Raw genomic sequence first — 23,522 nt, 5'->3', positions numbered from 1 at the left:
AAAAAAAAAAAAAAAAAAAAAAAGAAAAACGAACTGCAGGGAAGTAAAAATGGATTCAGTTGGAAAACTACTGGCGAAGGCAAGTTTCTCAAAATGTGGGCCATGCTCCACCTACACCAGAATCACCTGGGGTACTTCTTAAGAGCAGATTCATGGGCCCAACCTCCAAGCTATTAAATCCAAACCCTTGCAACTGGGGAACCTGTGGTAAGTCCCAGATTATTATAATCAAAATTAATGATTAAAAAGCACAGTAACAGGGGTGCCTAGGTGGTGCAGTCAGTTAAGTGTCTGACTCTTGATTTCAGCTCAGGTCATGAGCTGACAATCGTGAGATCAAGCCCCATGTCAGGCTCTGTGCTGGGCGTAGAGCCTGCTTAAAATTCTCTCTCTCTCTCTCTCTCTCTCTCTCTCTCTCTCTCTCTCTTTCTCTCTCAGAAAAAAAAAGGGGGGCACAGAAGCAATAGTAGAGGAATTCTGATGATCATTAAATGAAATAAACCATGATTAGAGTAAAATACTAGTTTACTTGGGCAAGAATTCCCTCTTCTAAAATTTTGGTGTTACCACTCTTCTCTCTAACCCCCTTTCTTCCTTACCTGTAGCAAGGGACCAATTTTATTCTTTTCCCATGGTCATCGATTGATAGTAGTTTTACTCAGAGTAGAAGCATACATGGACTTTGAATTGTTCCTGACCGAAGCAGTTCAGACCAGGTGAACACCTACATTAATCAGTGTTACCATGCAAGTTCAATTCTGACTTGAAAAATCCGGACTGTGAAGACTGTTACCTTTGGTTTGCGTGGCCCTTTCCAGTATCAAAGCTCTTTTAGACACACAATCTCATTTGATCCCCACAACAAGCCCAATTTAAAGATGAGGGCACTAAGGCTCAAGGGGCTAAGTAACTTATCCAGTCACATTACTTGTAGCTGACAGAGGCCAGGGTCAAGCCCAGACCTCTACACTCCAAAGCCACACTGAAGGAGCAATGCCAGCCAGCTCTGTTAGGTAAGACCCTGCCCCCAGCTGCTCCCTGAAGGCCCCGCATGCACTCCTCAGTCCACTTGTGGCAAATAGGGAAGCCTACTCCATGCCAGGTGCTAGGAACGACCCACAGACTCTCAGGTCCTATACTCAAAAGCAAGGCAAAATTCCCTTGTGAGTTACTGGGAGGGGAAAGAACACCAGTGTAGGCAAATTAGGACCCAGCTGTTCCATGTCAGTACAACTATTGAAAGGCAAATATTTAGATTTCATTTTACCAGGAGAGTGGTCACTATGGGAGATTATATATAACTGTCCTAATCAAACAAAATATAAACCTCTCTTGCCAAAGAGGTGTAGTGCTCATGTCACCAGTAGTAACTGTATGTTTGGATTTTCAAAAATGTATTCTCCTCTCCCATTAAAAAAAAAAAGAAAAGAAAAGAAAAAGAAAAAAAAGCTGCAACATTTCCCTTTCCAGGAATGTGATTTAACTTCATAGCTAAGCTAATAATCATTAGCTGCTTATTTGCACAAACAAAGGAGGTACTGTCTCTGTAAGAGGACACAATGGTCCTGAATGTGAGATGGGTTAAGTATCTGGCTGTGGGTGACCATTATATTATGTAACAAGCAGAGCTGTGTGAATACCTACCACAATGTCATACTGCCTTGTCATTTTAATTAAAGTGGGGGGGGGGTGGGCTTCCCCTTCACACTGACAAGCTCTCCTCGGTCAGTGGCTTCCAGAGCTTGTTAAGGTTAAAAAACTTAAATTAGATTGACCCAGGGAAATCGTGTGCATGGTTACTCTGTCCAAAATAAATACTGCAAAAGGGGAATCAGAAAAAAAAAAAAAATGCTTCATCGAGGACCAGAAGGCAACTATGGAAGAGGGTATAATGTGTGGACGGTGGCCAGGTGAGACATGGACTGAGGAGCTATGCTCTGCAGCTATGTCTTAACCGGGGAGGAAACAATAGCACTTTTCAAACCTACTTATGTGATCTGATGGGCACCTAGCAGTCCAAAGCACATACCGATGCATTTTGCCAAAAAAAGCACGAGAGGCACAACGAGGCCACTAATGTCACAAAATAAAGCAGCGGTCAGTGTGGAAGCAAAACCAGTGGGGAGAGTTTCTAGTTTGGTCATTTGGAAGCTTAGCCACCACTTATTCCTCTGTAGCCCCAACATCTCACTAAGGCCTCTGGGACTAGGAAGGAAGAAGCCACCACCTCGAACGTTAACTTCCAGTGGATCTGGAAGGAAGTTGTTCAGGGTGCGAATGCGGAAAAGGGAAAATCAAATTTTTAAGAAAGTACAGTTGACCCTTGAACAACACAGGTTTCCACTTCTATGTGGATTTTTTTATTAATACAGTACAGTACTGTTATGATTTTCTTAATAAGATTGCTTCTCTAGCTCACTTTATTATAAGAATATAATATACAATTCAGATGGCATACGAAATATGTGTAATCAACTGTTTATGTTATCAGTAAGGCCTCCAGTCAACAGTAGGCTATAAGTAGTTAAGTGTTGGGAGAGTCAAAAGTTACACACAGATTTTTCACTGTGTGGGTGGTCAGTGCCCCTAACCTCTGTGTTGCTCAAGGGTCAATCGTACATTTAAATCGCCTAATAGTGATCCTACATGGGGAAATTTAATGTTCAACACAGAAGGAATTGTTTTCCTGCTGAGGGACCTTTTAAACACTACTATTTAAAAATCTTTATTTATTTGATGGAAATGTTTCTGAAATGTGTTATTTTTCTGCCTTCAGAAGCAGAACATCCTGAGCATAATTTAACCTTACATTCATAGCTCAGTAGGCCACCAGTGTTGCAAGGGACTACGGTATCTGTCCCTAGAGACACTGACATAGTAGGACAAACTTAATGATTCCAAATACCTACATCTTTCAAGTTCACATGCACATATAATCACCTTTACTTTCTTACCCTCATTTATTGAACAAATAAATGTGTGTCTTCTATCTGCTTGTGTCTTCTTGTGTCTTCTATCTGCTAGGTGCTGTTCTAGAATCTCGGAAGACAGCAGTGGGGGAAAAAACCAACACCCAATGCATGGAACTTGCATTCCAGTGCAGGAGAGAGGCCATCAATCAATAACAGATGAAAGGGTATAATAGGCAGTTGTTAAGTGGTAAGAAGGGGTGCATGGCAGGGGTGGAGGGTGAGGGGGTACAATTTAAGTGGATAGTTACAGAAGGCCTCACTGAAAGGTGATGTGGGAACACAACCTTCCACTGGGCTTGCCAGTGTTATTATCATGAGTGTGTCTGCCTCGCTCTTTCCAAATGTGCTACATCTATTCAACTATAAACAAAAAACTTCATCATGACTATATATAAATAGTCAACTTTGCAGAGGATTAGGAGTTAACATGGTATGTATTAAGAATGATGGTCTTTCCTAAAGAGTGAGAGCTAGTTCAGTTACGCAAAGAACTTTTTCATTAACTTTCAGTTTTTACATATGCTCTGGAAAGCTGAAATAACCAAAAGCAAGAGGGTGTTCCTCTTGTTTTTTAGAAGACATAAGCCTCTAAACATCTTATAACTCTAGCTTCCCCTGTATCCTACGATAATGAATTACTAGCTGTTTCTCCCCCTTACCTAACTAACACTTCTTCTGACTCCTACGCTAACCACTCTCCACCTTCTTACCTTCTGAGCGTGACATTATGTAAGCTTGGCGCTCAGCCTTATTCCATGTTCTCTATTCTTCATTCTCACTGCTTCACTCAGCTACATGTGAATGGTACCCAAACGCACCCCTCTGATCCCGAATCTCTTCTAATCAGAAAACGGCCCCAGCATGCCATGTCTAAACTTGAAATAAGAATGTCCCACCTTCCCACCAGCACCACAAAGAAGCTCTTCTTTCCAGAATCCCTGTTTCTGCTAATGACATGACTGCTCTCTTAGGACCGCCTTTGACTCCCCCGCCCCTGACCCCCTCACTGTGCATGCAGGCACCACAGCTAGTGATACTTTCCTCTAGGTTTGTAACTACTCTGCTGATAGAAGAAAGTAAAAACAGACACACTTGTGATAGCTACTGAAAAGTGATTGCTGCAGAATTGATAGAAACCTTGGGAGAAAGTGACTATGTGTCCAACATCTAGCCCAGGCATTAGGAACACAATGCTTTTTCAAAGTTAGTATAAACCTTCTCTAACAGGGAAGAGGATTCAAGAAAGTTAGGACCAATATTCCAGATATGAAATAAAAGAAAGCAAGCAAGTAAAGAAATCAAGGTGGTTGTACAGGACTTCCAAATTATTGGCGGTAGAAATAAGGCCCCATGATTAAGGCTGTATACTTAGGGTAGCACAGATCAAAAACCATGGTTACATGAAAGATAACAATCCCAATGAACTGAGTCTTGTGAAAATGTCAAGGTCAAGTAAAAGAGCTTTTTTCAGCTGTATTAGGAGCAAGAATGAGGAAGGGAGCGGCTCATTGCTGATGGGGGAGGGGGGGAGGGCGTTATGGGTTATGTTAACTGATAACAGAGAAAACAGAACTACTTCACTCCCCTTATGCTTCTATCTTCACTATCAAGGCAAATAATCTTCAAATTGGAAAGGGTAGGACCAGCACGTTAAAGAAGAAACTAGAGCCCAAGATGGAGAAGGTGATAATATGAAAGCACTTAGCCCTCTAAGTAATTTCGTGTCTCCAGAGCCAGATAAATAACCTGAAAGGACTCTGAAAGAAACCAGGAGATGATCACGATATTGATGAATGGAATCTTCACAGAAGCACAGAATCATAAAAGTGTCTAAAGACTGGCAACAAGAAAACATAACAATTTTCGGACAGAAATTAAGGTAGACTGAAAACAATGGACTGCTTTGCCTGCCAACCATTGTTGCCAATATCCCAGATGGTCTGTAAGCAACGATCACCAGGAGCAAACATGAATCACGAGAAAAAAAATCATACCAAACTAACTTTCCATCTTATTCGGACCCCAGGCCAGTAACATGGAATGCTACAGACATGCTCACAGAGTCGAAACACCATTCCATTAACTCTCTCCTCAGAACAGTGGGAACAAAAAGACTCTAGGTCAGGAAAGTAGCCTTGTTAGGTTAAAGTGGGGAGCGTGTAAAGGTGAGACACAGGAAATAACACTAGAGACTGGAAATGGACCTTAAAGGCCCTCAAATCCACTGTGATCAGTGCTCTTAAATTCTGTGAGTTTCCTACAAAGGCCAAGAGCAAATATTTGGCATGTAGTATGGGCTCAAATTTAAATGAATAATGAATGAATGAACAAAGGAATGAAGGGTTTGTGATAAGTACAGAATGGTAAGAGGTCAACGTAAACACACTTCCTTATTGCCAGTTCGGTCCATTGCTGGAATCACAGTACTTTTCATCTTGAGGGCCATTTAGTCTAACTCCCTCAAAATTTCTGGGTGACTAGCAACAGGACTGGAAATACTCAAGCAAAATAAAGGCAAAAGGCTGCCTGGCCCTCTGCCAGTTTCTACGATAATCTAATTCACTAGGGCAAAAATCTCCAAAAAAGATTTCGGTTCAGTAACTCCTAAATATTGCACTTTTGGACTCTTTCCTGAAAATGATGCCATCTAAAGTCTACAAGTTTCAGAAACAAATGTTTGGTGGCTTTTGTGGGCAATTGTTTTTAAAACATCAAGCATATCTAAGGTATAATTTTAAAGATTCTGGCTCCAGGAGAAAAAGCTGAAGCATTAGTCACATGTTTTACATTTCTTACTCTTGCCTGCCAGATTTTTTTTTTTAATTAAGAAAGGAAAAATGGGTCAGCCCAAAAGAATTTTTACAACTTTCAGAATAAATACAAGGCCCATGCAACCCCATAAACTTCATTTCTGGAGCCTTCCCCCCACCTCCCTCTGTGGCTTTCAGGGTCCTTTATTTATAACCCAGTCATAGGCAGAGCCCTGGTAACTGCCCCTACATCTTGTGTGTCGTAAGGACATGTTTTCTCTCAGAAAGGAAGGGGACCAATGTGGTCCTGGAGTACAGCCTCTTCTGAGTTCAACAGGACATGGTGGGTGGAAGATCTAAGGGTCAAAAAGAACCTTGGCCGACCCAGCTTGGCTCCAAAGTCATTAAGAAACCACCCTGCTTCTTAGAAAGTATCACCACCCACGAGACAATTTTGAGGAAGTCCCAAGAAGAAACTAATCAGACAAAGTCACTCCGGGCTCAAGGAACACTTCAATGCTGGACACACAGGTCCAGACTTCAGATGGCGAATCTCAGCTATCCTCAGTTCATTCCTCTGGGACGGTCCTAAGTAGCTACTGCTTTTAGGGTGAACACTCTAATGCTCATGTTTACTTTCATGCAGGGTCTGGTTTGGCTGAAGAGTTCCAGAAGAGCTTCTGCCAACCAGACCTAAAATCTATATGGTGTTCCAGGGACCAACCCGTCCTCGTATAGAGCAGACCAGGCTTCACGGTAATGCTCCAAATTAAGCTGGACCACCCTAAGACAGTGGTTTTCAACCTTTTTAATGATAATTTATAGCAAAAAGATACATTTTACAAGTGACACAGTGTGCACACATATTTAAAACAAAAAGTTTCATAATAATGCCATTCTAATATTTTCCTTTCCGTTCTGTTCCAATTTTAAAATACCACTTTTTGACCCACTGAATTGATTTCAGAACCCACTAACAAACTACATCCTGCCTTTTTAAATGCAAGGCCTTAGAACAACAGACCAACAGAAATAGAATACCAGTCACAACATGTAATTTTAAATTTGCTAATAGCCACATTTTAAAAACGTAAAAAGAAACAGATGAAATTAATTTTAATATATTTTATTTAGTGCATTATATCAAAATATCACCATTTCAACATGTGATCACTGGCGGAAACTCACTGAGCTATTTTACATGATTGTCTTCATACTAAGTCTTCAAAATCTGGTATGGGTTTTACATGTACAGAATATTTCAATTTGCACGAGCCACGTGTCCAATGCTCAACAGGCATGTGTGGCTAGTGGCTACCACACTGAATAGTGTAGCCCTGGAGAGTTGTGGTCCTCAGCACCCCAGGATAGAACACACATCGTTGTTGAGCAGAAGAAAGGGGTGTGGTCCACTCCCCACATGCTCTCACCTCACTGTACTATCAGGCTCCCCATGAAAGCTCCAGAGCCCTGACAAAGGATAGGAGATTTCACAAGGAAAAAGAATAGAAATGAAGCCTATTAACCAATGACATGGACTATCACCTTGATATTCTTCAAACACAAAGTCCACATGCATTCTTTTGACTGTGACATCAGAAATACAACAGATGTCACAAAAGATTCAAACTAGAAAGTAACTTCCAGAGAATTTGTTCTGAAAAATGTATCTTGCTGATTACAAAACTGATAAATAGCATGACTGCAACCATGTGGACAAAGACAGGAGGATAAAAGCAAATGTATAAACAACTGTGTTAGAGCAATATAGGATTGATTGTTTCTCTTCTTTAAAAAAAAAATACATACAATGTTGTGTCACTTTTTTAAGAATAACTTTATGGGGCACCTGGGTGGCTCAGTCAGTTAAGTGTCCACTGTTCATGGGCTTGAGCCGCGCATCGGGCACTGGGCTGGCAGCTCAGAGCCTGGAGCCTGCTTCAGATTCCATGTCTCCCTCTCTCTCTGCCCTTCCCTCTCTCACACTCTCTCTGTCTCTCAAAAATGAATAAACGTTAAAAAAAATTTTTTTAAGACTGACTTTAAGAATTGCTTTAAAAGATGCTTCCTTTGGGGTACATGGGTGGCCTCAGTCAGTTAAGTGTCTGACTCTTGAGTTTGACTTAGGTCATGATCTCAGGGTTCATGAGATCGAGCCCCACATCTGGCTCCATGCTAACAGCGTAGAGCCTGCTTGGACTTTTCTCTCTCCCCTTCTGCCAATCTTCCCCGCTTGTACTCTCTCTCTCAAATAATAAACACATAAACTTTAACCAATAATTAATTAATTAATTAATTAATTTTAAAAAGGTGCTTCCTTCTGTCCAAAGCAAACATATATGCCACTGAATCCCTAGGCAAAGGAAAAGATAAAGAAAGCACTCTCCATAAAAAGGCAAGAAGGATCAGAAGCAGTCAGAAAACTCCATCTTGCCAGACCCAATGACACTGGGACAGTCTGAATGAAAACACCTAACAACAGGTACAGTTCTGAAAACTTTCACCATAGGCTTTGCATTTCATTTGAAGAAGAAATAGAAGAGTTAAGAATGCAAGACCACAGAGAAGAGGAAAATTGGAGAGGGTAAAAGAGAACAAAGGAAGTTGAGTTTTACTTGTGAAAATTGGAAAGTACACAGATAATATGTGTATATAATAACATATAATTTGTGTCACATATTTTTTAACGTTTATTTATTTTTGAGAGACAGAGCATGAGCGGGGGAGGGGCAGAGAGAGAAGGAGACACCGAAACCGAAGCAGGCTCCAGGCTCTGAGCTGCCAGCACACAGCCCAACTCGGGGCTCGAACTCACAAACTGTGAGAACATGACCCGAGCCGAAGTCGGACGCCTCAACGACTGAGCCACCCAGACGCCCCCGTGTCACATATTTTTAAGTCCCTTTTGCCAATGAATCCTGGTAAGGAGAGCACATTCTGGGAAAGTGCCCTACACAACAAGCCTGCCACAAAAATCTCAGTGAGACCTCATCATCATGTGCATAACCTTAGTGCTTATGTGCATGGAGGTTGTCAGATCCTTTTACAAAAGTGTGTTGCACAGAGCACAGCCAAATTGGCTTGACACTGGGTCAATGCAAGCTTGAAACAAATTGGAACCAACAGATTAAGACACAAGATATGTGAAAACCCTAAGTCAACTAACTTTGGAATTCAAAGCAGAATTGGGTTCCCAAAAGTCTATCTTCAACCCATGACTCAAACCTATATGTCACCGCAAAACTTATGGATTAAAACTCTAAATACCAAGTCATCTGGCATACCAGAGTTTGGTATACCAAACTCTAAATACCTCCATCGGTAGAAGTCACCATCACAGTTAAGTCAAGTTTCATAAGATCACGAAATGTGTAGTCAAGAAATGATAACAAGGGGCGCCAGGGTGGCTCAGTCGGTTAAGCATCTGACTCTTGATTTTAGCTCAGGTCATGATCTCACGGTTCATGAGATTGAGCCCCACATCTGGCTCTGTGCTAACAGCGTGGAGCCTGCTTGGGATTTTCTCTTTCCTTCTCTCTGTCTGCCCCTCCCCCACTCGGAGCTTGTTCTCTGTCTCCTTCTGTCTCTCTTCCTCTTCTCTTCCTTTCTGTCCTCTCTGCCCCTTCCCTGCTTGCTGTCTCTCTGTCTCTCAAAATAAATAAACTTAAAAAGATGATAATAAAAATGAGGCAAAAGCAGCACTTTCCCTTTTCATGGTGTCATTAGTTGAAGTTTAAAACAGAAATTGAATCTAGCTTATTCAATACTTTCCTTTTTGTTTCAGAAATGGGATTTACAACATTCCCAAATGGTAAAAAAAAAAAAGTCATAAAGATACACATTTTTTAATAGAGATAAGGTCAAACAATTTATGAGATGCTTACTGGGTACCAAGTGTGGCTCAGATATGGTCCCAGGTGATGAGAATATAAAGACTGGTTAAATACAGTCCCCACCCCTGAAGCGCACAAATGAACAGGGCAAAGAGAAAAAAATATATAAATAAAAGGATACGTTGTGTTAAGTGCTGTAATAGAGCTTTTGGTAAAGCACTAAGGAGACCCAGATGAAAGAAAGCGTAATTATTCCAGAAAAGGGATCAGGAAGGCTGGAAGAGTAAAGACGATATTTGAGCTGGGACTTGAAAGGTAAGCGGGAGTTCATCAGTCAATCAGGGAACAGAAAAGCACTTCAGGCTGATGGTGGCATAAGCAGTGACAGGAGGAAGTCAGAGCTGCACGTAAACATGGCCGTCACTATTGATAATGAAATCTGTAACTCTGGATTCTCAAGTCAAAAGGCAGCTAGTTCTTTTCTTGAGACATAGCCACATAGGGAGCTGGAGGGACAGATGGAAGGAAAGCTTTTAAACCTTCCTCAACCCTGTTGCTGTAACTCTCAGCTAAACAAGGAGTTCGGGTTAAGGTTTGGGGCTGAAATCAGAGCTGCTACCCGTCAGCACGTTTTGGTCCAGCCACCTGAAGTTGCACAAGTCTTTATCCCTCGGGCAGACACTCATTTGTGGACTGTCAACATTGGATAGAAAATCATTTTCGTAAAGAATATCACAATCCTCTAACACTAATCAAAGAATGCTCATGAAGAAACATTTTAATCAACTTTAGCTCCTTAAGTAATATTTCTGTTTCTTAAGGAGCAAAATGGCAACAGGTCCCTCTGGGATGGCCACAGCAGCAAGTTGGATGAAAGCTGGTTCCTGGGGCTCAGCTGATCACAAAGTCACCGCTTTGCACATAGAGGAATGTTAAACATGTACCTTGAGTTAGGGCACAAGAGTCCCACCTCCTTTAGCAGGACAACAGAGTCAGCAGACGCGGAGAGGATTCAGTGTTTATCGGTAATGCTTAACGTGAACAAGTTACTTGTTCAGCATCTTTGTGTAAGAGATTTAACTTTCATTTACAGCTCTGAGTACAAGGGTCAGTTAGCCCGTAAGTCATCTGGGAATATGTGCCAACAACAGGGAATGGATGCTGGGGTTCAAGTATCCTGAGAGAGGAGGAAAGGATCTTCAGATGCTCAGGGGGGTCCCTATATGAATAGAAGGAAGGTCAGGTTCATGGGCAAGCAGCCAGAGACCCTGTAGGCTATTTTTAATCCAGAAGAAGGACAGGAAGGGCAGGAACAACAACAAAAAAGGAACTCACACAGGAGAAATGGAAAGCAAGAAGGAAGCAACTGTAATAAGCAAATGGAAAGGCAGTGAGAAAAAAAGATCTTAAAACTAAAATTGTATTCCTAACAGGGAAGCCAGGAACACTGTAGGAAAAGGCTGAAAGAGAGGAGAAAACACAGAAAGCAACAATAGGACTACTCAAAGAAAGGATTTTAAATGCCTCCATCTTATGAGGGTCAGAGTGGGTCGGTTGGTAACATTCTTGCCTCTGGCATTAGGTCATGAGTTCAAGTCCCACATCAGTATTTGGCCTCAAATCAAGCTTTGATTTTCCAGCAGCTCTGGAGGGCTGGAAGCATTTTCCATTCCTTGGTGCATTAACTTTACCACCCTTTGCTGCACCAAATTAAAAGTACCAGAAAGAAAGGGAGAATCAAAACCAGGAGCCATTATCTAAAAAAATAAAAAATTAATCATCTTGGAGAGAATAAGAATGAGAAAGAAGAAAGTTTTCATATGTAAAATATTTGCTGCATTTATCTTAGACTCCTGTGAATACGGGTATTTTTTTTTCCCACATCCAATCTATAGAGAGAAGCCTTGTCTGCATTTTCAACGCACATAGAATATACCAGTAGTAACAATGGTAGTGGCAGAGGAAATGCTACTCCTTGCCGAACACGAAGATATCATCAAAGTAACAGCAACTGGAAAGAAAAAAATATGGAGAAGATTCTCTCTGGGATGAGCAGAAAGGGAAGACTAAGGAACAGACCATACGTCCATCAAACACTTCGGCGGTGAGGAAAGAGAGAAAAAAAGAAATGACTTTAAGTTAAAGACGACAATGAGACCATCCTTATATTAGCATAGTACTTTACATATTAAAAAGTACTTTTATAGGGGCATCTGGGTGGCTCAGTTGGTCAAGTGTCTGACTTTGGCTCAGGTCATGATCTCAGGGTTCATGAGTTCAAGCCCTACATCGGGCTTTCTGCTGTCAGCACAGAGCCCACTTCAGATCTTCTGTCCCCCTCTCTCCCTGCCCCTCCCCTGCTCTTTCACTCTCAAAAAAATGAGTAAACATTAAACAACACTTATTTTTTTAATATTTTTTAAAAAGCACTTTTATATACATTAACTCATATGATCCTCACAATATCCATAGGCAGAAGGGAAAGCAGGTATCTTCCCCACTTCACAGATGAGGAAACTGAAGATTTAAAAAAGACACGTGACCACCTCGGGAGCAATCTGGCTCATTCCTAGTTTGGGGGTCAAGTGACCGCATCAGCTAATCAATGTGTGGCATTGACTTATTTGCAATTACCGAGCTTAGTCCAAACGGTGCGAGCACAGTTTGCTAACATCCTAAAATTATGCCCAACAAGAAACGATTAGCATAATGCTGACCAATGCAGAAAAGTGGTTTCCTACCCTTCTATTTTTTGGTCAGAAATATCAAATATAATTGTTAAGTACTAAAATATTTTTAAAGCATTAAAAGAAGCACAGCAATATATAGGAAAACTATATAGGAAAACTGAAGGAATTTTAAATGTGAAATATTGGAGCCTAAACAATAAATCGCCCTTCATGGTACAAGCAGCCGGACAGAGAAAACACAATAGATATTACTTTTAATAAGCAAGGATCACTAAATACTGCCATGGCCATTCCTCTCAGATGTGTAAAATGAGAGAGTGATGTCAGGAACATGCCTTGAAGCCTTCCTAATACTTCTTAAGCAATCTGGTTTATATACAACCCTAAGCTTCAGGGGACACAGATAAGAAAGACTCCCGGGCTTCTACAAATTTTCATGGCGGGGTTCTAAAGACAGCTCTGACGGTGGGGTCCTGACAAGAGCCCCACACTCAGTGAATGAATGCGTGTTGTATCCTAGGTGCCACGCCAAGCACCTTACATACAAAACTCCTTCACTAATCACAGTAACCCCATCAGGAAGGAAGGTAGTGCTGGTGTCCTTCCAACAGGTAAGCAAGTCAGACTTAAAGAGGGTTGGTGACTTCATGGCTCATGCCCACACAGCTCACATGTGGCAGGTATAAGTTCTGAATTCAGGTCTGCCTGGTTCCAGAGCACAGCTGTGTGCTCTCTTAGTTGAAGTATAGTTTGACATACAATATTATGTTAGTTTCAGATGTACAGCATAGTGATTTGACAATTATATACACTATGAAATACTCACCATAATAAGCATAGTTACCATCTGTCACCATACAAAGTTTTTACATTATTGACTAGTGGCCCTTCACCAGTGCTCTGGGACCTCCCTCAACCAGAGCTCCTGCTGAAAATATCTGCAGAAAGGAAGAGCAACCAGGAGGTGCCAGCTCCCACCAAGGCTCCAACTGAGAAGAAAGAACCATGGGCGAATTCCCCATCCGGGCCTTGATGGCTCTGGGCCTTATTAAAACCTGGTTATGTCACGGGCACCTGGGGGACTCAGTCGGTTAAGCATCTGACTTGAGTTCAGGTCATGATTTCATGGTTCGTGAGATGAGCCCCACACCAGGTGAGCTTGAGCGCTGCTTCGGGTAAAAAACATGAGCCCCACTTTGGTTGAGCCCTGCTTCTTTCTCTCTCCCCAACCCCTCCCCTTCATGGGATTCTCTCTCTCTGTTTCTGCCCCTCGCTCACTTGCGCCCTCTCACTCTGTCAAAACAAAACAAAACAAAACAAACTTGGCTAAGTCATTTTTAAAATAGATATCCTCATTGTGTTGTGTCATTAGGGGGGGTCAACATGTGGATACAAAACAGCAAATGTCTTCCGTGTGCTTCATAAACTAACCAAATGCTTCCGGTTTCCTGAATTTTCTATTTAGGAGTCTCAGCTCAACAAACAATTTCAAGTGCTGCAGTCTTAATTGGAAATGTCACGAGTAAAAAAGCATTTTATTTTAAGCCAATATCTAATCCAGTTTCGATTATTTTTACTTAAACCCATTAAATGGTCTTTTGTTAGATAAAAATTGCCCACATATTCTAGCTTCATCACCAGCAGTGACAGAAGTTACTGGCATGACAAGGGTACATAACTAGGGAAGAGTGTGAACAGGAAGGTTCTAGAGAGCCTCCGTTGATATTACTGAGCAAAGACATCCTACTTTTAGCAGGAAAGTCTGGTTTTGGGTTTTCCAGTTTTCTTTAGAATTATGAAACTGGAAAGACTCGGCCTTAGCTTCACTTTTATAAAAGAGGAGAATGGATATTGAAATCAGCAGGAAACAGAATCAAGGACAAAGCTGAATTGCTCAATTCTGTGGCAAAAGGATCAAACAGACAGAAAATGTCTGGGAAGGTTACGTGGGATAAGATTAACTGTGTGGAAACGAATTCCGATGAACGGACCGCATGTGGGCACAAGCAATGAAATGCCAGAAAGTGTAGGATAAGGAGTCCGTGAGGATGAAAATACATTGAGAACCACCGGCAACACAGCATCCTAGCCCCTTAGGTCACGCCCTGCAGGGCGGAAGGGAGAAGATGGCTTTGAGGAACCCCAACCACAGGGACACAAGCTGCAGCCACATCGGTGGCAAGGCCCATGTATTTCTACAATGTTAAGCCAAAAGGACCAGTGGTGAATGATGTGATTCTCTCTTCACAGGACTCACTGAGCCTCCTCCCAGGTGGCGTCTTTTATCTCATGCTGTAAGCTTGCCCTACCTTTTATTCCCTCCTTCCCCCGTTTTTACTCTTTTTTAAACCAAAGACAGTTCCTAAATGGTGCAAGTTAATCACAAAAATGACACAATTGAGGGAAAAACAAGCAAAGACATGACAAAGTCAGGCTTTGAATAATTATATAAAAGAGGCCTTCCGAAGATGCAGGAGATCCTAAAAAATAAAATGCGAAATGACATTTTAATTTAGGCCGTGTGTGTGTGTGTGTGTGTGTGTGTGTGTGTGAGAGAGAGAGAGAGAGAGAGAGAGAGAGAGAGAGAGAGAGAGGTTAAAATTGTGGTAGTGGTAAACTAGGAAAACATTAGATCTTAACCAATTGTTTTCTTTTACATGAGTGGAACTAGCAACCAGACTGAGCCTCCGAGAGCAGTGATGCCAGCAACTGGGACAAACCGTGTCAAAGAGGGGTTAAAGGCAGTGAACAGGGACAGGGAAAAGGCCAAGACATCCAACCATAAAATTTCTTGTGTCTCTAACATGACAATTATAAGTTTTAACTGCTGTTGTCTAAAATATAGCTCTATAATCACAGGCCTGTGGGTTCCATGTTTATTCTCTCTCTCTGTGGCCTACAGATTTAATTTGTTTAGTTTGTAGGGAAGCAGAAGACTTACAGAGAGAGAGAGAGAGAGAGAGAGAGAGAGAGAGAGAGAAAGAGAAGAGAGAAACCACCCGCTCTTCAAAGTTCTCTGGAACCTGAGAACCAAGCTCGGCTTGCTGCCTTGTCCACAGTGAGCCTAACTGAGATTTCGTCTCTGGACAGGACATGGCAGGCACACCTGGGGCTGGTTAGGCTGCAGGGCCTTTCTGACAGGAAAGAAGGCATCTGCTAGCACATACACAGAGGAAGCCCGACTTGAAGTCTGCAGGACATTTCACCCAATGAGCAGAAGATGATGCAGATCCCAGAAAGCCCAGTTTTTGACAAGCTCTCTGAAGCCAGGGTGCCTAAGAGCCATGCCTGCCAGGCCTCCCATCCCCCACTCCCGCCCTCCTCCTTCCTAGACTGTCCTCCCCTCACCCCACTGTGTGTCCTGCTGCCACCTTTCCATTCAGGTCCTCGTCCCTCTCCTCACTTCACCTCCAGTTTAGCCTCTTCCCTCTCCCACACCCCAGTCTGCTCCTTTCCAGAGCATTCACCCCTCAGCTGTCCATCATCTTGCTAAAATATAGATCCGGCCCTGCCACTCTGCTTAAGGCCCTTCAACGACTATCCGGCATTCAGGGCTGAGCAAACTCCACAACATAGCATTCCAGGCTCTCAGTGACGTGGCTGAGACTTTCTCTCTGGCCTCCTTTCCCGTCACCTTCCCAGAACCAGGCGTCCGTCCTTCCCTCTTCCCCATGCTGAGCCTCACACAGTGGTCTCCCCTCCAGCCTCTGTGCTTTCCTCCACCTTGTGTTCCCTGTCTCCAGCACCTACTCAGTTGTTAACTCTCCACTAAAGAGTCCTCTCTTCTATGCAGCCCTCCTGGAGTGCCCGCGCCCGACCTTCCACTTGATTTACATGATCCCCTCTGGGGTTCCCCTAACACACAGATCTTTTGCATGGCACTGATCATACTTACCTCAATATATTGTAATCAGTTTAAGTTTCTGTCTTCCCTACTACCTGTAAGTTCTTTTAGAACAAGGCTGGATTCCCAAGACTTAACATGGTGTTTGACATAACATAGGTCTTTGATGAAAAAATGAATACTACTGAAGGCTAGTTTAGCTGACTCAAACACAGATGACAGAATCATACAAACAGGCGTACAACAATAGCAGCAAGGAAGTTCATACTGAATGTGTTTACTAGCAGAGGACCCAGAAACTGCCAAAAACTCCAGACTCCAAATCAACTCTGGAGATAGCCACACCCATCAGCAACCCAAACTTGAGCTAGCTGAGCTTTTCCAATGGAATGAGGCAACATTTGGTATCTTCCCTCCATTTAACCAATACTTTCCTTGCTCTGTTTACAGAAATTTTTTTTTCCACATCATGAGATAGGATATCATGGTATCCCATAGTGTAACACGGTAGAAAGGTTAATGTCTTGCTATGGCATATTTTAACATAAAATGTGTAAGACAGTCACTATGAGATTCTAACTATTTAGAAGGGGGAGGTGTAAAACGAACAGACGCCATGGACAAAGGAAACTAAAGTAAGACAGGGCAGTGACAAATTTCAGCGAAGCACGGAAGGAGGAAAGCACAGTATTTGCCACATTGCTCTCCATTTCTTTCTAAATTTAAAACTTCAAGAAACTTTCTCTTTATAATTTCACATAAATAATAAAATACATTTACAATATTGACTTAACAGAATGTATACTTTAAGTATAAGGAGTCAATGTCCCTCTCGTATTTATACTATTATGTATTTGCCGCAGGTAGACACATTATTTGGAACCAGCTGAGTGTCCCCTGAATTGGTGAACTGAACTGGATATTTTAATTACATGCTAAATATCTCTGAGGCAGATCCCAAGAGATTTGCAAAGCAGTGAAAGGATCCAGCGTTATAGCGCTATCTCAGGCAACTGAAATGGACTGTATTTTCTTGGTTGGGGTAGGCTGCCATATTAGTGGATTGTTTTAGAAACATGTTCCCAGGGTCAGAATGAAAAAGAGGAGTTGATTCACTTACAGATGGCTGCTAAATTTTGAAATTTACTTTCTAAAGCCTAAATTCAACATTCTGCTAGACAAAAATAATGCAACCCACGGGCCTGTTTTCCTAGATGGAAACATGGATGACCAACTGTAAACCAAGGGCTCCTCTACGGCTTATCTCCTTAAAATTCTAAAGTCCTGCCCCTGAGCTTCCCAACCACACACAGTTGTAACGTTTGCCAATGCTTTTTAACTTGTGCCTTGCCTTTCTTTCTTCACCATTCAGCAATGAGACAAGTACAATGGGGTCTACTCCTTTTAAAAGGCACTGGGGAATGGTCTAGTTAATTCACTACTGTGAGTTTTTTTCTTAAAATGAATAATCACTACCTTTGTTTGTGTCCTGCTTTGTTCCAGAAAGAATGTTAAGAGAGCTGTAATCATTACCTAATTGATTTTTCTCGCTCCCACACGCCCCTCCTCTTCTTTATAAGCTAACATCTTTGTGCTCATTGCATTTTAAATAAGGAGCAACCCATACATTCATATTTGTCAGGACAAAATTAGTCTCCCAAAAAGGGACGAAGCTTGATCCATTCGTTCAACAAACATTTGTTGAGTTTCTGCCAACTAGATGGCCACGGTTCACACTTGGCCAACCTTTTTGTCCAGTGGGAGATACAAACAAGTAAACAGACCATTACAACAGAGTGAGGTGAATGCATGACAGAGAATTAGAGGATGCTCTGGAACACGCAGAGGGAGTATCTCCTCCAGACGTGGGAGATCAGAGAAGCTGTCCATAAGTGAAGTTGGCTGAAAACTTGAGGAACTAATTGAAGGCAACATGGATAGCAATACCACCAAACCACCAGGTAGAGTCAAGCCAAACAGTGGATCCAAGTGAGAGATGACTTCTCGATTCAGATGTGACAAGTGCTTATCTTGCCACTGTGCCCTTATTGGCCCACAGACTGGCCACAATTCATCCTAAACACTAGGTTCTATAACAGATTTCCGGTTCCCTTTTTTTCTAAATATATTCTGCTTTCTCCTGCCTTAAATTGTTATCTTAACCAGCCTCCCAGATACCAAGCATTTCAACTCAACCCAACAAGGGCCTATGTGGGAGGCACGGTGATAAATACAGGACATAAGGAAGGGAGGAACTGGGGCCCCACCACAAGGACCGCATAACCACAGACGCATAAAACTGAGAAAAGTCATGTGACCACCCACTGACCATTCCACACCCCACAAACCTTGCTGAGGTGATCTACCACTACCAATCCTGTTTATGAAACAAATATCCCCACTTTGAATTTATCCTAGGTTTGATGCATTTTCTGTGCCCTCCATCTGTCATATTGCAAAGACAGCAGACTGCACTCCTGACGCCAAAGCCCCTTCCCTGACAGTTGGATCCTTATCCTCTGTCCATCTGAGTACTCGTCCTAAAATGGTACATTTCCTGCTTCCAGAGAATACTGATGTTCTCTCCAGTCATTTCTACATATCACTATCCATATAAAACTGCAATACTGAGACCAAAGAAAAATAACCAGTTTTGACCATTTGCTCTTCCAAAAATCACTGAACATTCTACAAGCTAATTGAATGGTTGGATGAAATGACTTTTTAATGTCCCTTCCCATCCTGAGGTTTTATGATTCTATGACATAATTGGAGCCACTTCTCCTTGAGAGCTCTAGCTAAGAAAAGTTATCCTCGGCTAAGAAGTTATTGTAAAGGGAAAATGGGGTCAGTATTTCAATAATATTTGGTTTTTCAAAGTTTTCCAACATAACTTCACTGTCAACAGGCAAAGCTGCAGCCACATGTAGAAGTATGGCCCCAGCCCGGGCCATATTCTGTTGTATATTTTACAACCAAAGGCAGAGGGTTTTACTTCAAAAGATCAATGAAACATAAAATTTAACACACAAACCAAAAAAGAATGTTCTGAATGTTTTGGATTGTATGATACTTCCCATCTGAGGGTGCGGAATTATTTTTGCTATCCTTTCCAAATTGAATCTTAATTGTGTTTTGCGATCTGAGTACTAGAAAATACAAAAATTGTGCTCAGTCTTTTAGGCTTTTTGAATAATCTTTTTAGACATATAATGAGAGCTATGCCCACCCTCGTGTGCTACATAGTCTCATACGTATCTTTGGTGCACCATACTTCATACATCCAAAATGGAGAATTTATCAATCAGATACATATCTTCCTAACAAGTATGTCAATTTGTGGTTCAAATTATCATTCAGGATGTAAAGAAGAGAAAGTCCCATCAATCAAGTCCTGCACCACAGCTAGTATCTAAGCAAAAAGCACACCATAAGCATAAGTACACCATAAGCATCTTTGGTCTTCTGAGCTGATGTTCTCTTCCACTATTATGGAAATGGCCTGAAAGTTCCAGGCAGCTCCTGACAGCAAGGGATTAACAAACTGGGTTCGAATCCAACCTCTACCACTTCCTAGCTATGTGACCCAAAAATCAATTTAACTTCTCTAGACATTAGTTTCCTTATGGGGGGCAGGGGGGGAAGGTATCACACCACCACCTTCCTCATAAGATTATTGACATACTTCAGTAATACCCTCACCTCCATCTCTAGTTCACCCTAACACTGGTTGCTTTGGAGAATTTTGGAAGGGCTACTGGAATGTAGGAAAACAAATATGGAGAAGCCACTCAGTCCTCAAAAGAAGGGTTTGCAATTACTATGGCTCAATTGGTTGAGTCGCATTTAATTAAGTCTGGAATTCCAAGGACAAAAACAGAGCTTCCCAACAGGACACCAAAGACAAGGAAACACGTGGGATCAGAGTTGGAAAGTTCCTAAGAACATGCTCTTGAGGTCTGGGAGGGTAGCCACAAATCACACTTTGTTGCAATGGAGGAGAAGGGACAGATTCTTCTATCCACTCTAAGAAATCTTTTCACATTGTCTCCCTCTCGATATTTCAGCTCTACTGCTAAATCCATGGTGAACCAACTCTGAACTCTGTATACATTTGAGCACACTGAGAGCGAGGAGAGAAGAGAGGCAGGGTCCAGCAACAGAAAGTGAGTGAGAATCACGACATAACTATGAACATCTCAGCGAACCATACCTTGTGTGTCTGGGGCCTATCGAGTTAACCCCTCCATTTTCCCCTGACTTATTCATTCGTTGCTGTTGTGTTTGGCTGAAAACTAAAACTGTCACCCAAGTAACATTGGTCTCCTTAGAAAGACAGGAACAACACAGCATCAGGAAACATAATGACCCTGTGAAAGGTAGCTGGTTTAGAACTTGTGAAACATTTTGAAATACCCAGACAAGCCACACCACATCAATACCACATGTAAATAAGATGCACACAACCCCCCAAAACAAAGTGAAGACTTGCCAGAACTCTGGTTCTGCTTTCCCTATCAGGTCTGCTGGGGAGGCACCGAGTGCTTTTGAAAATCATATTCCGAGTAAGGTGCCTGTTAGACAAGTGAAGACCTCTGGTCTTCAAACGGAAGATTCCTACCTTTCCAGGCCACACCCGCAGATGTGACTAACAGTTCACTGCCCTACTGGGAGGTACCTCGGTCCCAAGTACAAAGCAGGAAAGGCCCGAGTTGAGGTAGCTGGGGACGCCCGAAGCAATGAACGCCCGTGTCAGCCGACTAGGGGGCCCGGAGCAGAGGAAATCACGGCAGCTGGCCATTCTGCCTTAAACTCAGGGAGTTTTAAGTTAACGTGTTGCCTCTGGTCTCGACGTGAGGCTCTGGGCACTTTGGTTTCCTGTCCTCCTTCACATCCCGCCTTTGGTGCTCAAACACTGAATTCTGTGAAACCCAAAGCCAGTAGAGATTGGATACAAGTGCCCAATCTTCATTGCTCTCAAGTCCATCCCCTATGAAGGCTGAGTGCAGCTGGCCTGAGGCCAGGTGAGACCACACTTCATCCCCTCTATCCAGCCTACCGTGATCTTCTTTCTCAAGGCTTTTTGTATCACCTCTCACTGCTGTCTCTTGAGGATTACTTCTATCTCCAGATCAAGAATTCCTTCGTTCTTCCACATGTTGGTATTTGCTGGAGTAGCGATCCTTGTCGCCAAGCTTTCCATTTCTCACGGGGATGTGCTGAAGGAGCCATTAGGTGATAAAAGATAACTCACATGATCTCAACCAAGATTTTAGAACCTTGGTGGAAAAAACTCTTGTTTATGGAAGCAGTGACTCTCCAAAGAGCCAGCACTCTGTGCACGCTACATATGAAGTCGTGGACACTAAGTGTGCATTTGTCTCCTCGCGGGCTGCAGAAAGGAGGTAACAGTGGGAAATCTGCCACCACCTCCCCCCAGTAGGCAGCAGATCGGGAATGGTCTGTGCCCTGAGCATCCTGGATACGTGGTAGAGGTACAGGAGGAGAGGGGCTCTCAGCATCAATAGGGAGAGGACAGGGGCGCCTGGGTGGCGCAGTCGGTTGAGCATCCGACTTCAGCCAGGTCACGATCTCTCACTCCGTGAGTTCGAGCCCCGCGTCAGGCCCTGGGCTGATGGCTCGGAGCCTGGAGCCTGTTTCCGATTCTGTGTCTCCCTCTCTCTCTGCCCCTCCCCCGTTCATGCTCTGTCTCTCTCTGTCCCAAAAATAAATAAAATGTTGAAAAAAAAAATTAAAAAAAAATAAAATAAAATAAAAAATAAAATAAAAAAAAAATAGGGAGAGGACAGGGAGAGAAAAAGGTGCCATATGGGCAAAACTGCTTATGGCTGTCTGCACAGAGTGCTGCTTTCTGGTCCTTGTTACTCCGTGTCACTTTCTGCCACTCCACCCCCACTCTCTTTGCCAAAAGCCTCAACATTTCTAAGAGGTTCTGAATTATTGACAAACCTAGGGAAGATGCTTTGGAAAACATTAAGTACAAAAACAGACCTGAACACCTAGCGCAAACACTCGGTCATTGGCGGTTTCCTTTTGAAGGCCAAAAGAGAAGAAGACGACGAAGGAAAGAAAAAAGAAAAAAAAAAAAAAAAAAGCCTGCCTCTGCTAAATAATAATGATATTCACAGAACAAGAGACTCTGCAGCTCCAAAGTTCACAGCGTCTCCAGCTTTACTCACCCCTAGCCATCTTGCTCCTTTATTGGCAGCCTGTTGAATCTGGACTCTTTTGAGGGTGACATGGTAAACAGCTCCTTCCTCTACCTCTTCACCCCAGTCCTGAATCGAGCTCTGCCAGGGGATGGGATAAAGAGAAAGAAAAAGAGTATTTTTTTTTTTCCTCTCTGCTAACCACAATCTATCCCAGCTGCTTTACTGCTTACACCAGCACTCAGGGCACAAGACGGGCTGTTCAAAATAAATATTACAATCAGAGCAATACAAGACACATTGCGATAGAAGGAATGCTGAAATTTTCTTGGACCCCAGCCCTTTCCTGTGGTATCAAGATCCTGGACTTTTCCATGTAGTTATTTTTCCTACACTCACTCACACAACTTAGGGGGTTTTCTTAAGTCTTTTTCCCCCCTCCTTCTTTAAGACACTATGATTTAATCCTGATTAACACCTCCCCCCACTTAAGTGAAAAGAAAAATAATTCGTTGGTACAAAGTCTGTACTACTTTTATAAGTGGCTCAGTTACTTGAGCATACTACATTTGTAACTCAGGCACAAACAAGTGTCTAAAACGCCAGGAGCCCTGACTCCCTTGGAAGTGAAACGCTCCCCGTGTCTTTTTCTCCTCTTGCTGTGCTGGGACCCAAAAAGTTAGCGGGGTTGGAGGTAAAAAGTGTTTATTTCCGGAAAAGAATCTGGCAAGTGCAGAAAAAGCAACACATCATCATGCAGCCGCAAGTAAAAGGCGTGCGCGACCCCCTGGACTTCCACGTCCCCAGCTACAGCCCGAGTGGTGTTAAAGAGCCGCCGGGGCGCGGGAGCGCTCCCGGGTTCACCCCGACTAACAGTCTTCTGTCCTTAAAAGTTTCCCTTTCCCGACAAACATCTGCCCCACACACACCAGAGGCAACTGCCGACAAAGTAGGTGTCGTTGAAAAGAAGACACGCCGAGAGGAAAGCGTACAAAGCGGAGCGAGGCAGCCTCAGCTCCCAAGTAGGGGATCGGATGGCCCCGTCCGCTCCGAGAGAGTCCAAAACACACCCGGAGAAAGCGGCAGAAGATTCCCCACCAGAGAAGCCTCGGGAGAAGGCAGAGCTCTCTTTACCATTTTAGCTTGCCAAAGCAATTTCATTCTCAGTTTTCTCTTCGGTCCGCGGCCGCGGCATCCTGCGCCCCGCTCCGGGCCCAACGCGGTCTCGGCCGGCGCGCCCGCCGCGTCCCCAGCCCCACCGCC

At 42.9% G+C, this 23,522-nt stretch overlaps 1 protein-coding gene across 4 annotated transcripts in view; it reads right to left on the bottom strand.

Annotated features, from left to right (window-relative positions):
• The window catches only part of RGL1 (ral guanine nucleotide dissociation stimulator like 1), a 258,991-nt gene that overhangs the window by 104,080 nt on the left and 131,389 nt on the right, over window positions 1-23,522 (bottom strand). For 2 of the 4 annotated variants that reach the window (XM_040446563.1, XM_040446564.1), the window contains one exon: window positions 22,290-22,400. The exons of 1 other annotated variant lie outside the window; for it this stretch is intronic. In XM_040446563.1, coding sequence (XP_040302497.1) covers window positions 22,290-22,400 — 111 coding nt within the window. Of the gene's footprint in view, window positions 1-22,289; window positions 22,401-23,393; window positions 23,517-23,522 lie in introns of those variants that run through there. One more of the 4 variants, XM_040446565.1, reaches the window with a different exon arrangement.

The sequence above is a fragment of the Herpailurus yagouaroundi genome, unplaced genomic scaffold (assembly GCF_014898765.1).
Source record: "Herpailurus yagouaroundi ecotype Mexico unplaced genomic scaffold, PumYag 195, whole genome shotgun sequence".
In the NCBI taxonomy this organism is placed as follows: Eukaryota; Metazoa; Chordata; class Mammalia; order Carnivora; family Felidae; genus Herpailurus; species Herpailurus yagouaroundi.
Note: the sequence above shows the minus strand (reverse complement) of the source record. Positions and strands in the feature narration are given on the sequence as shown.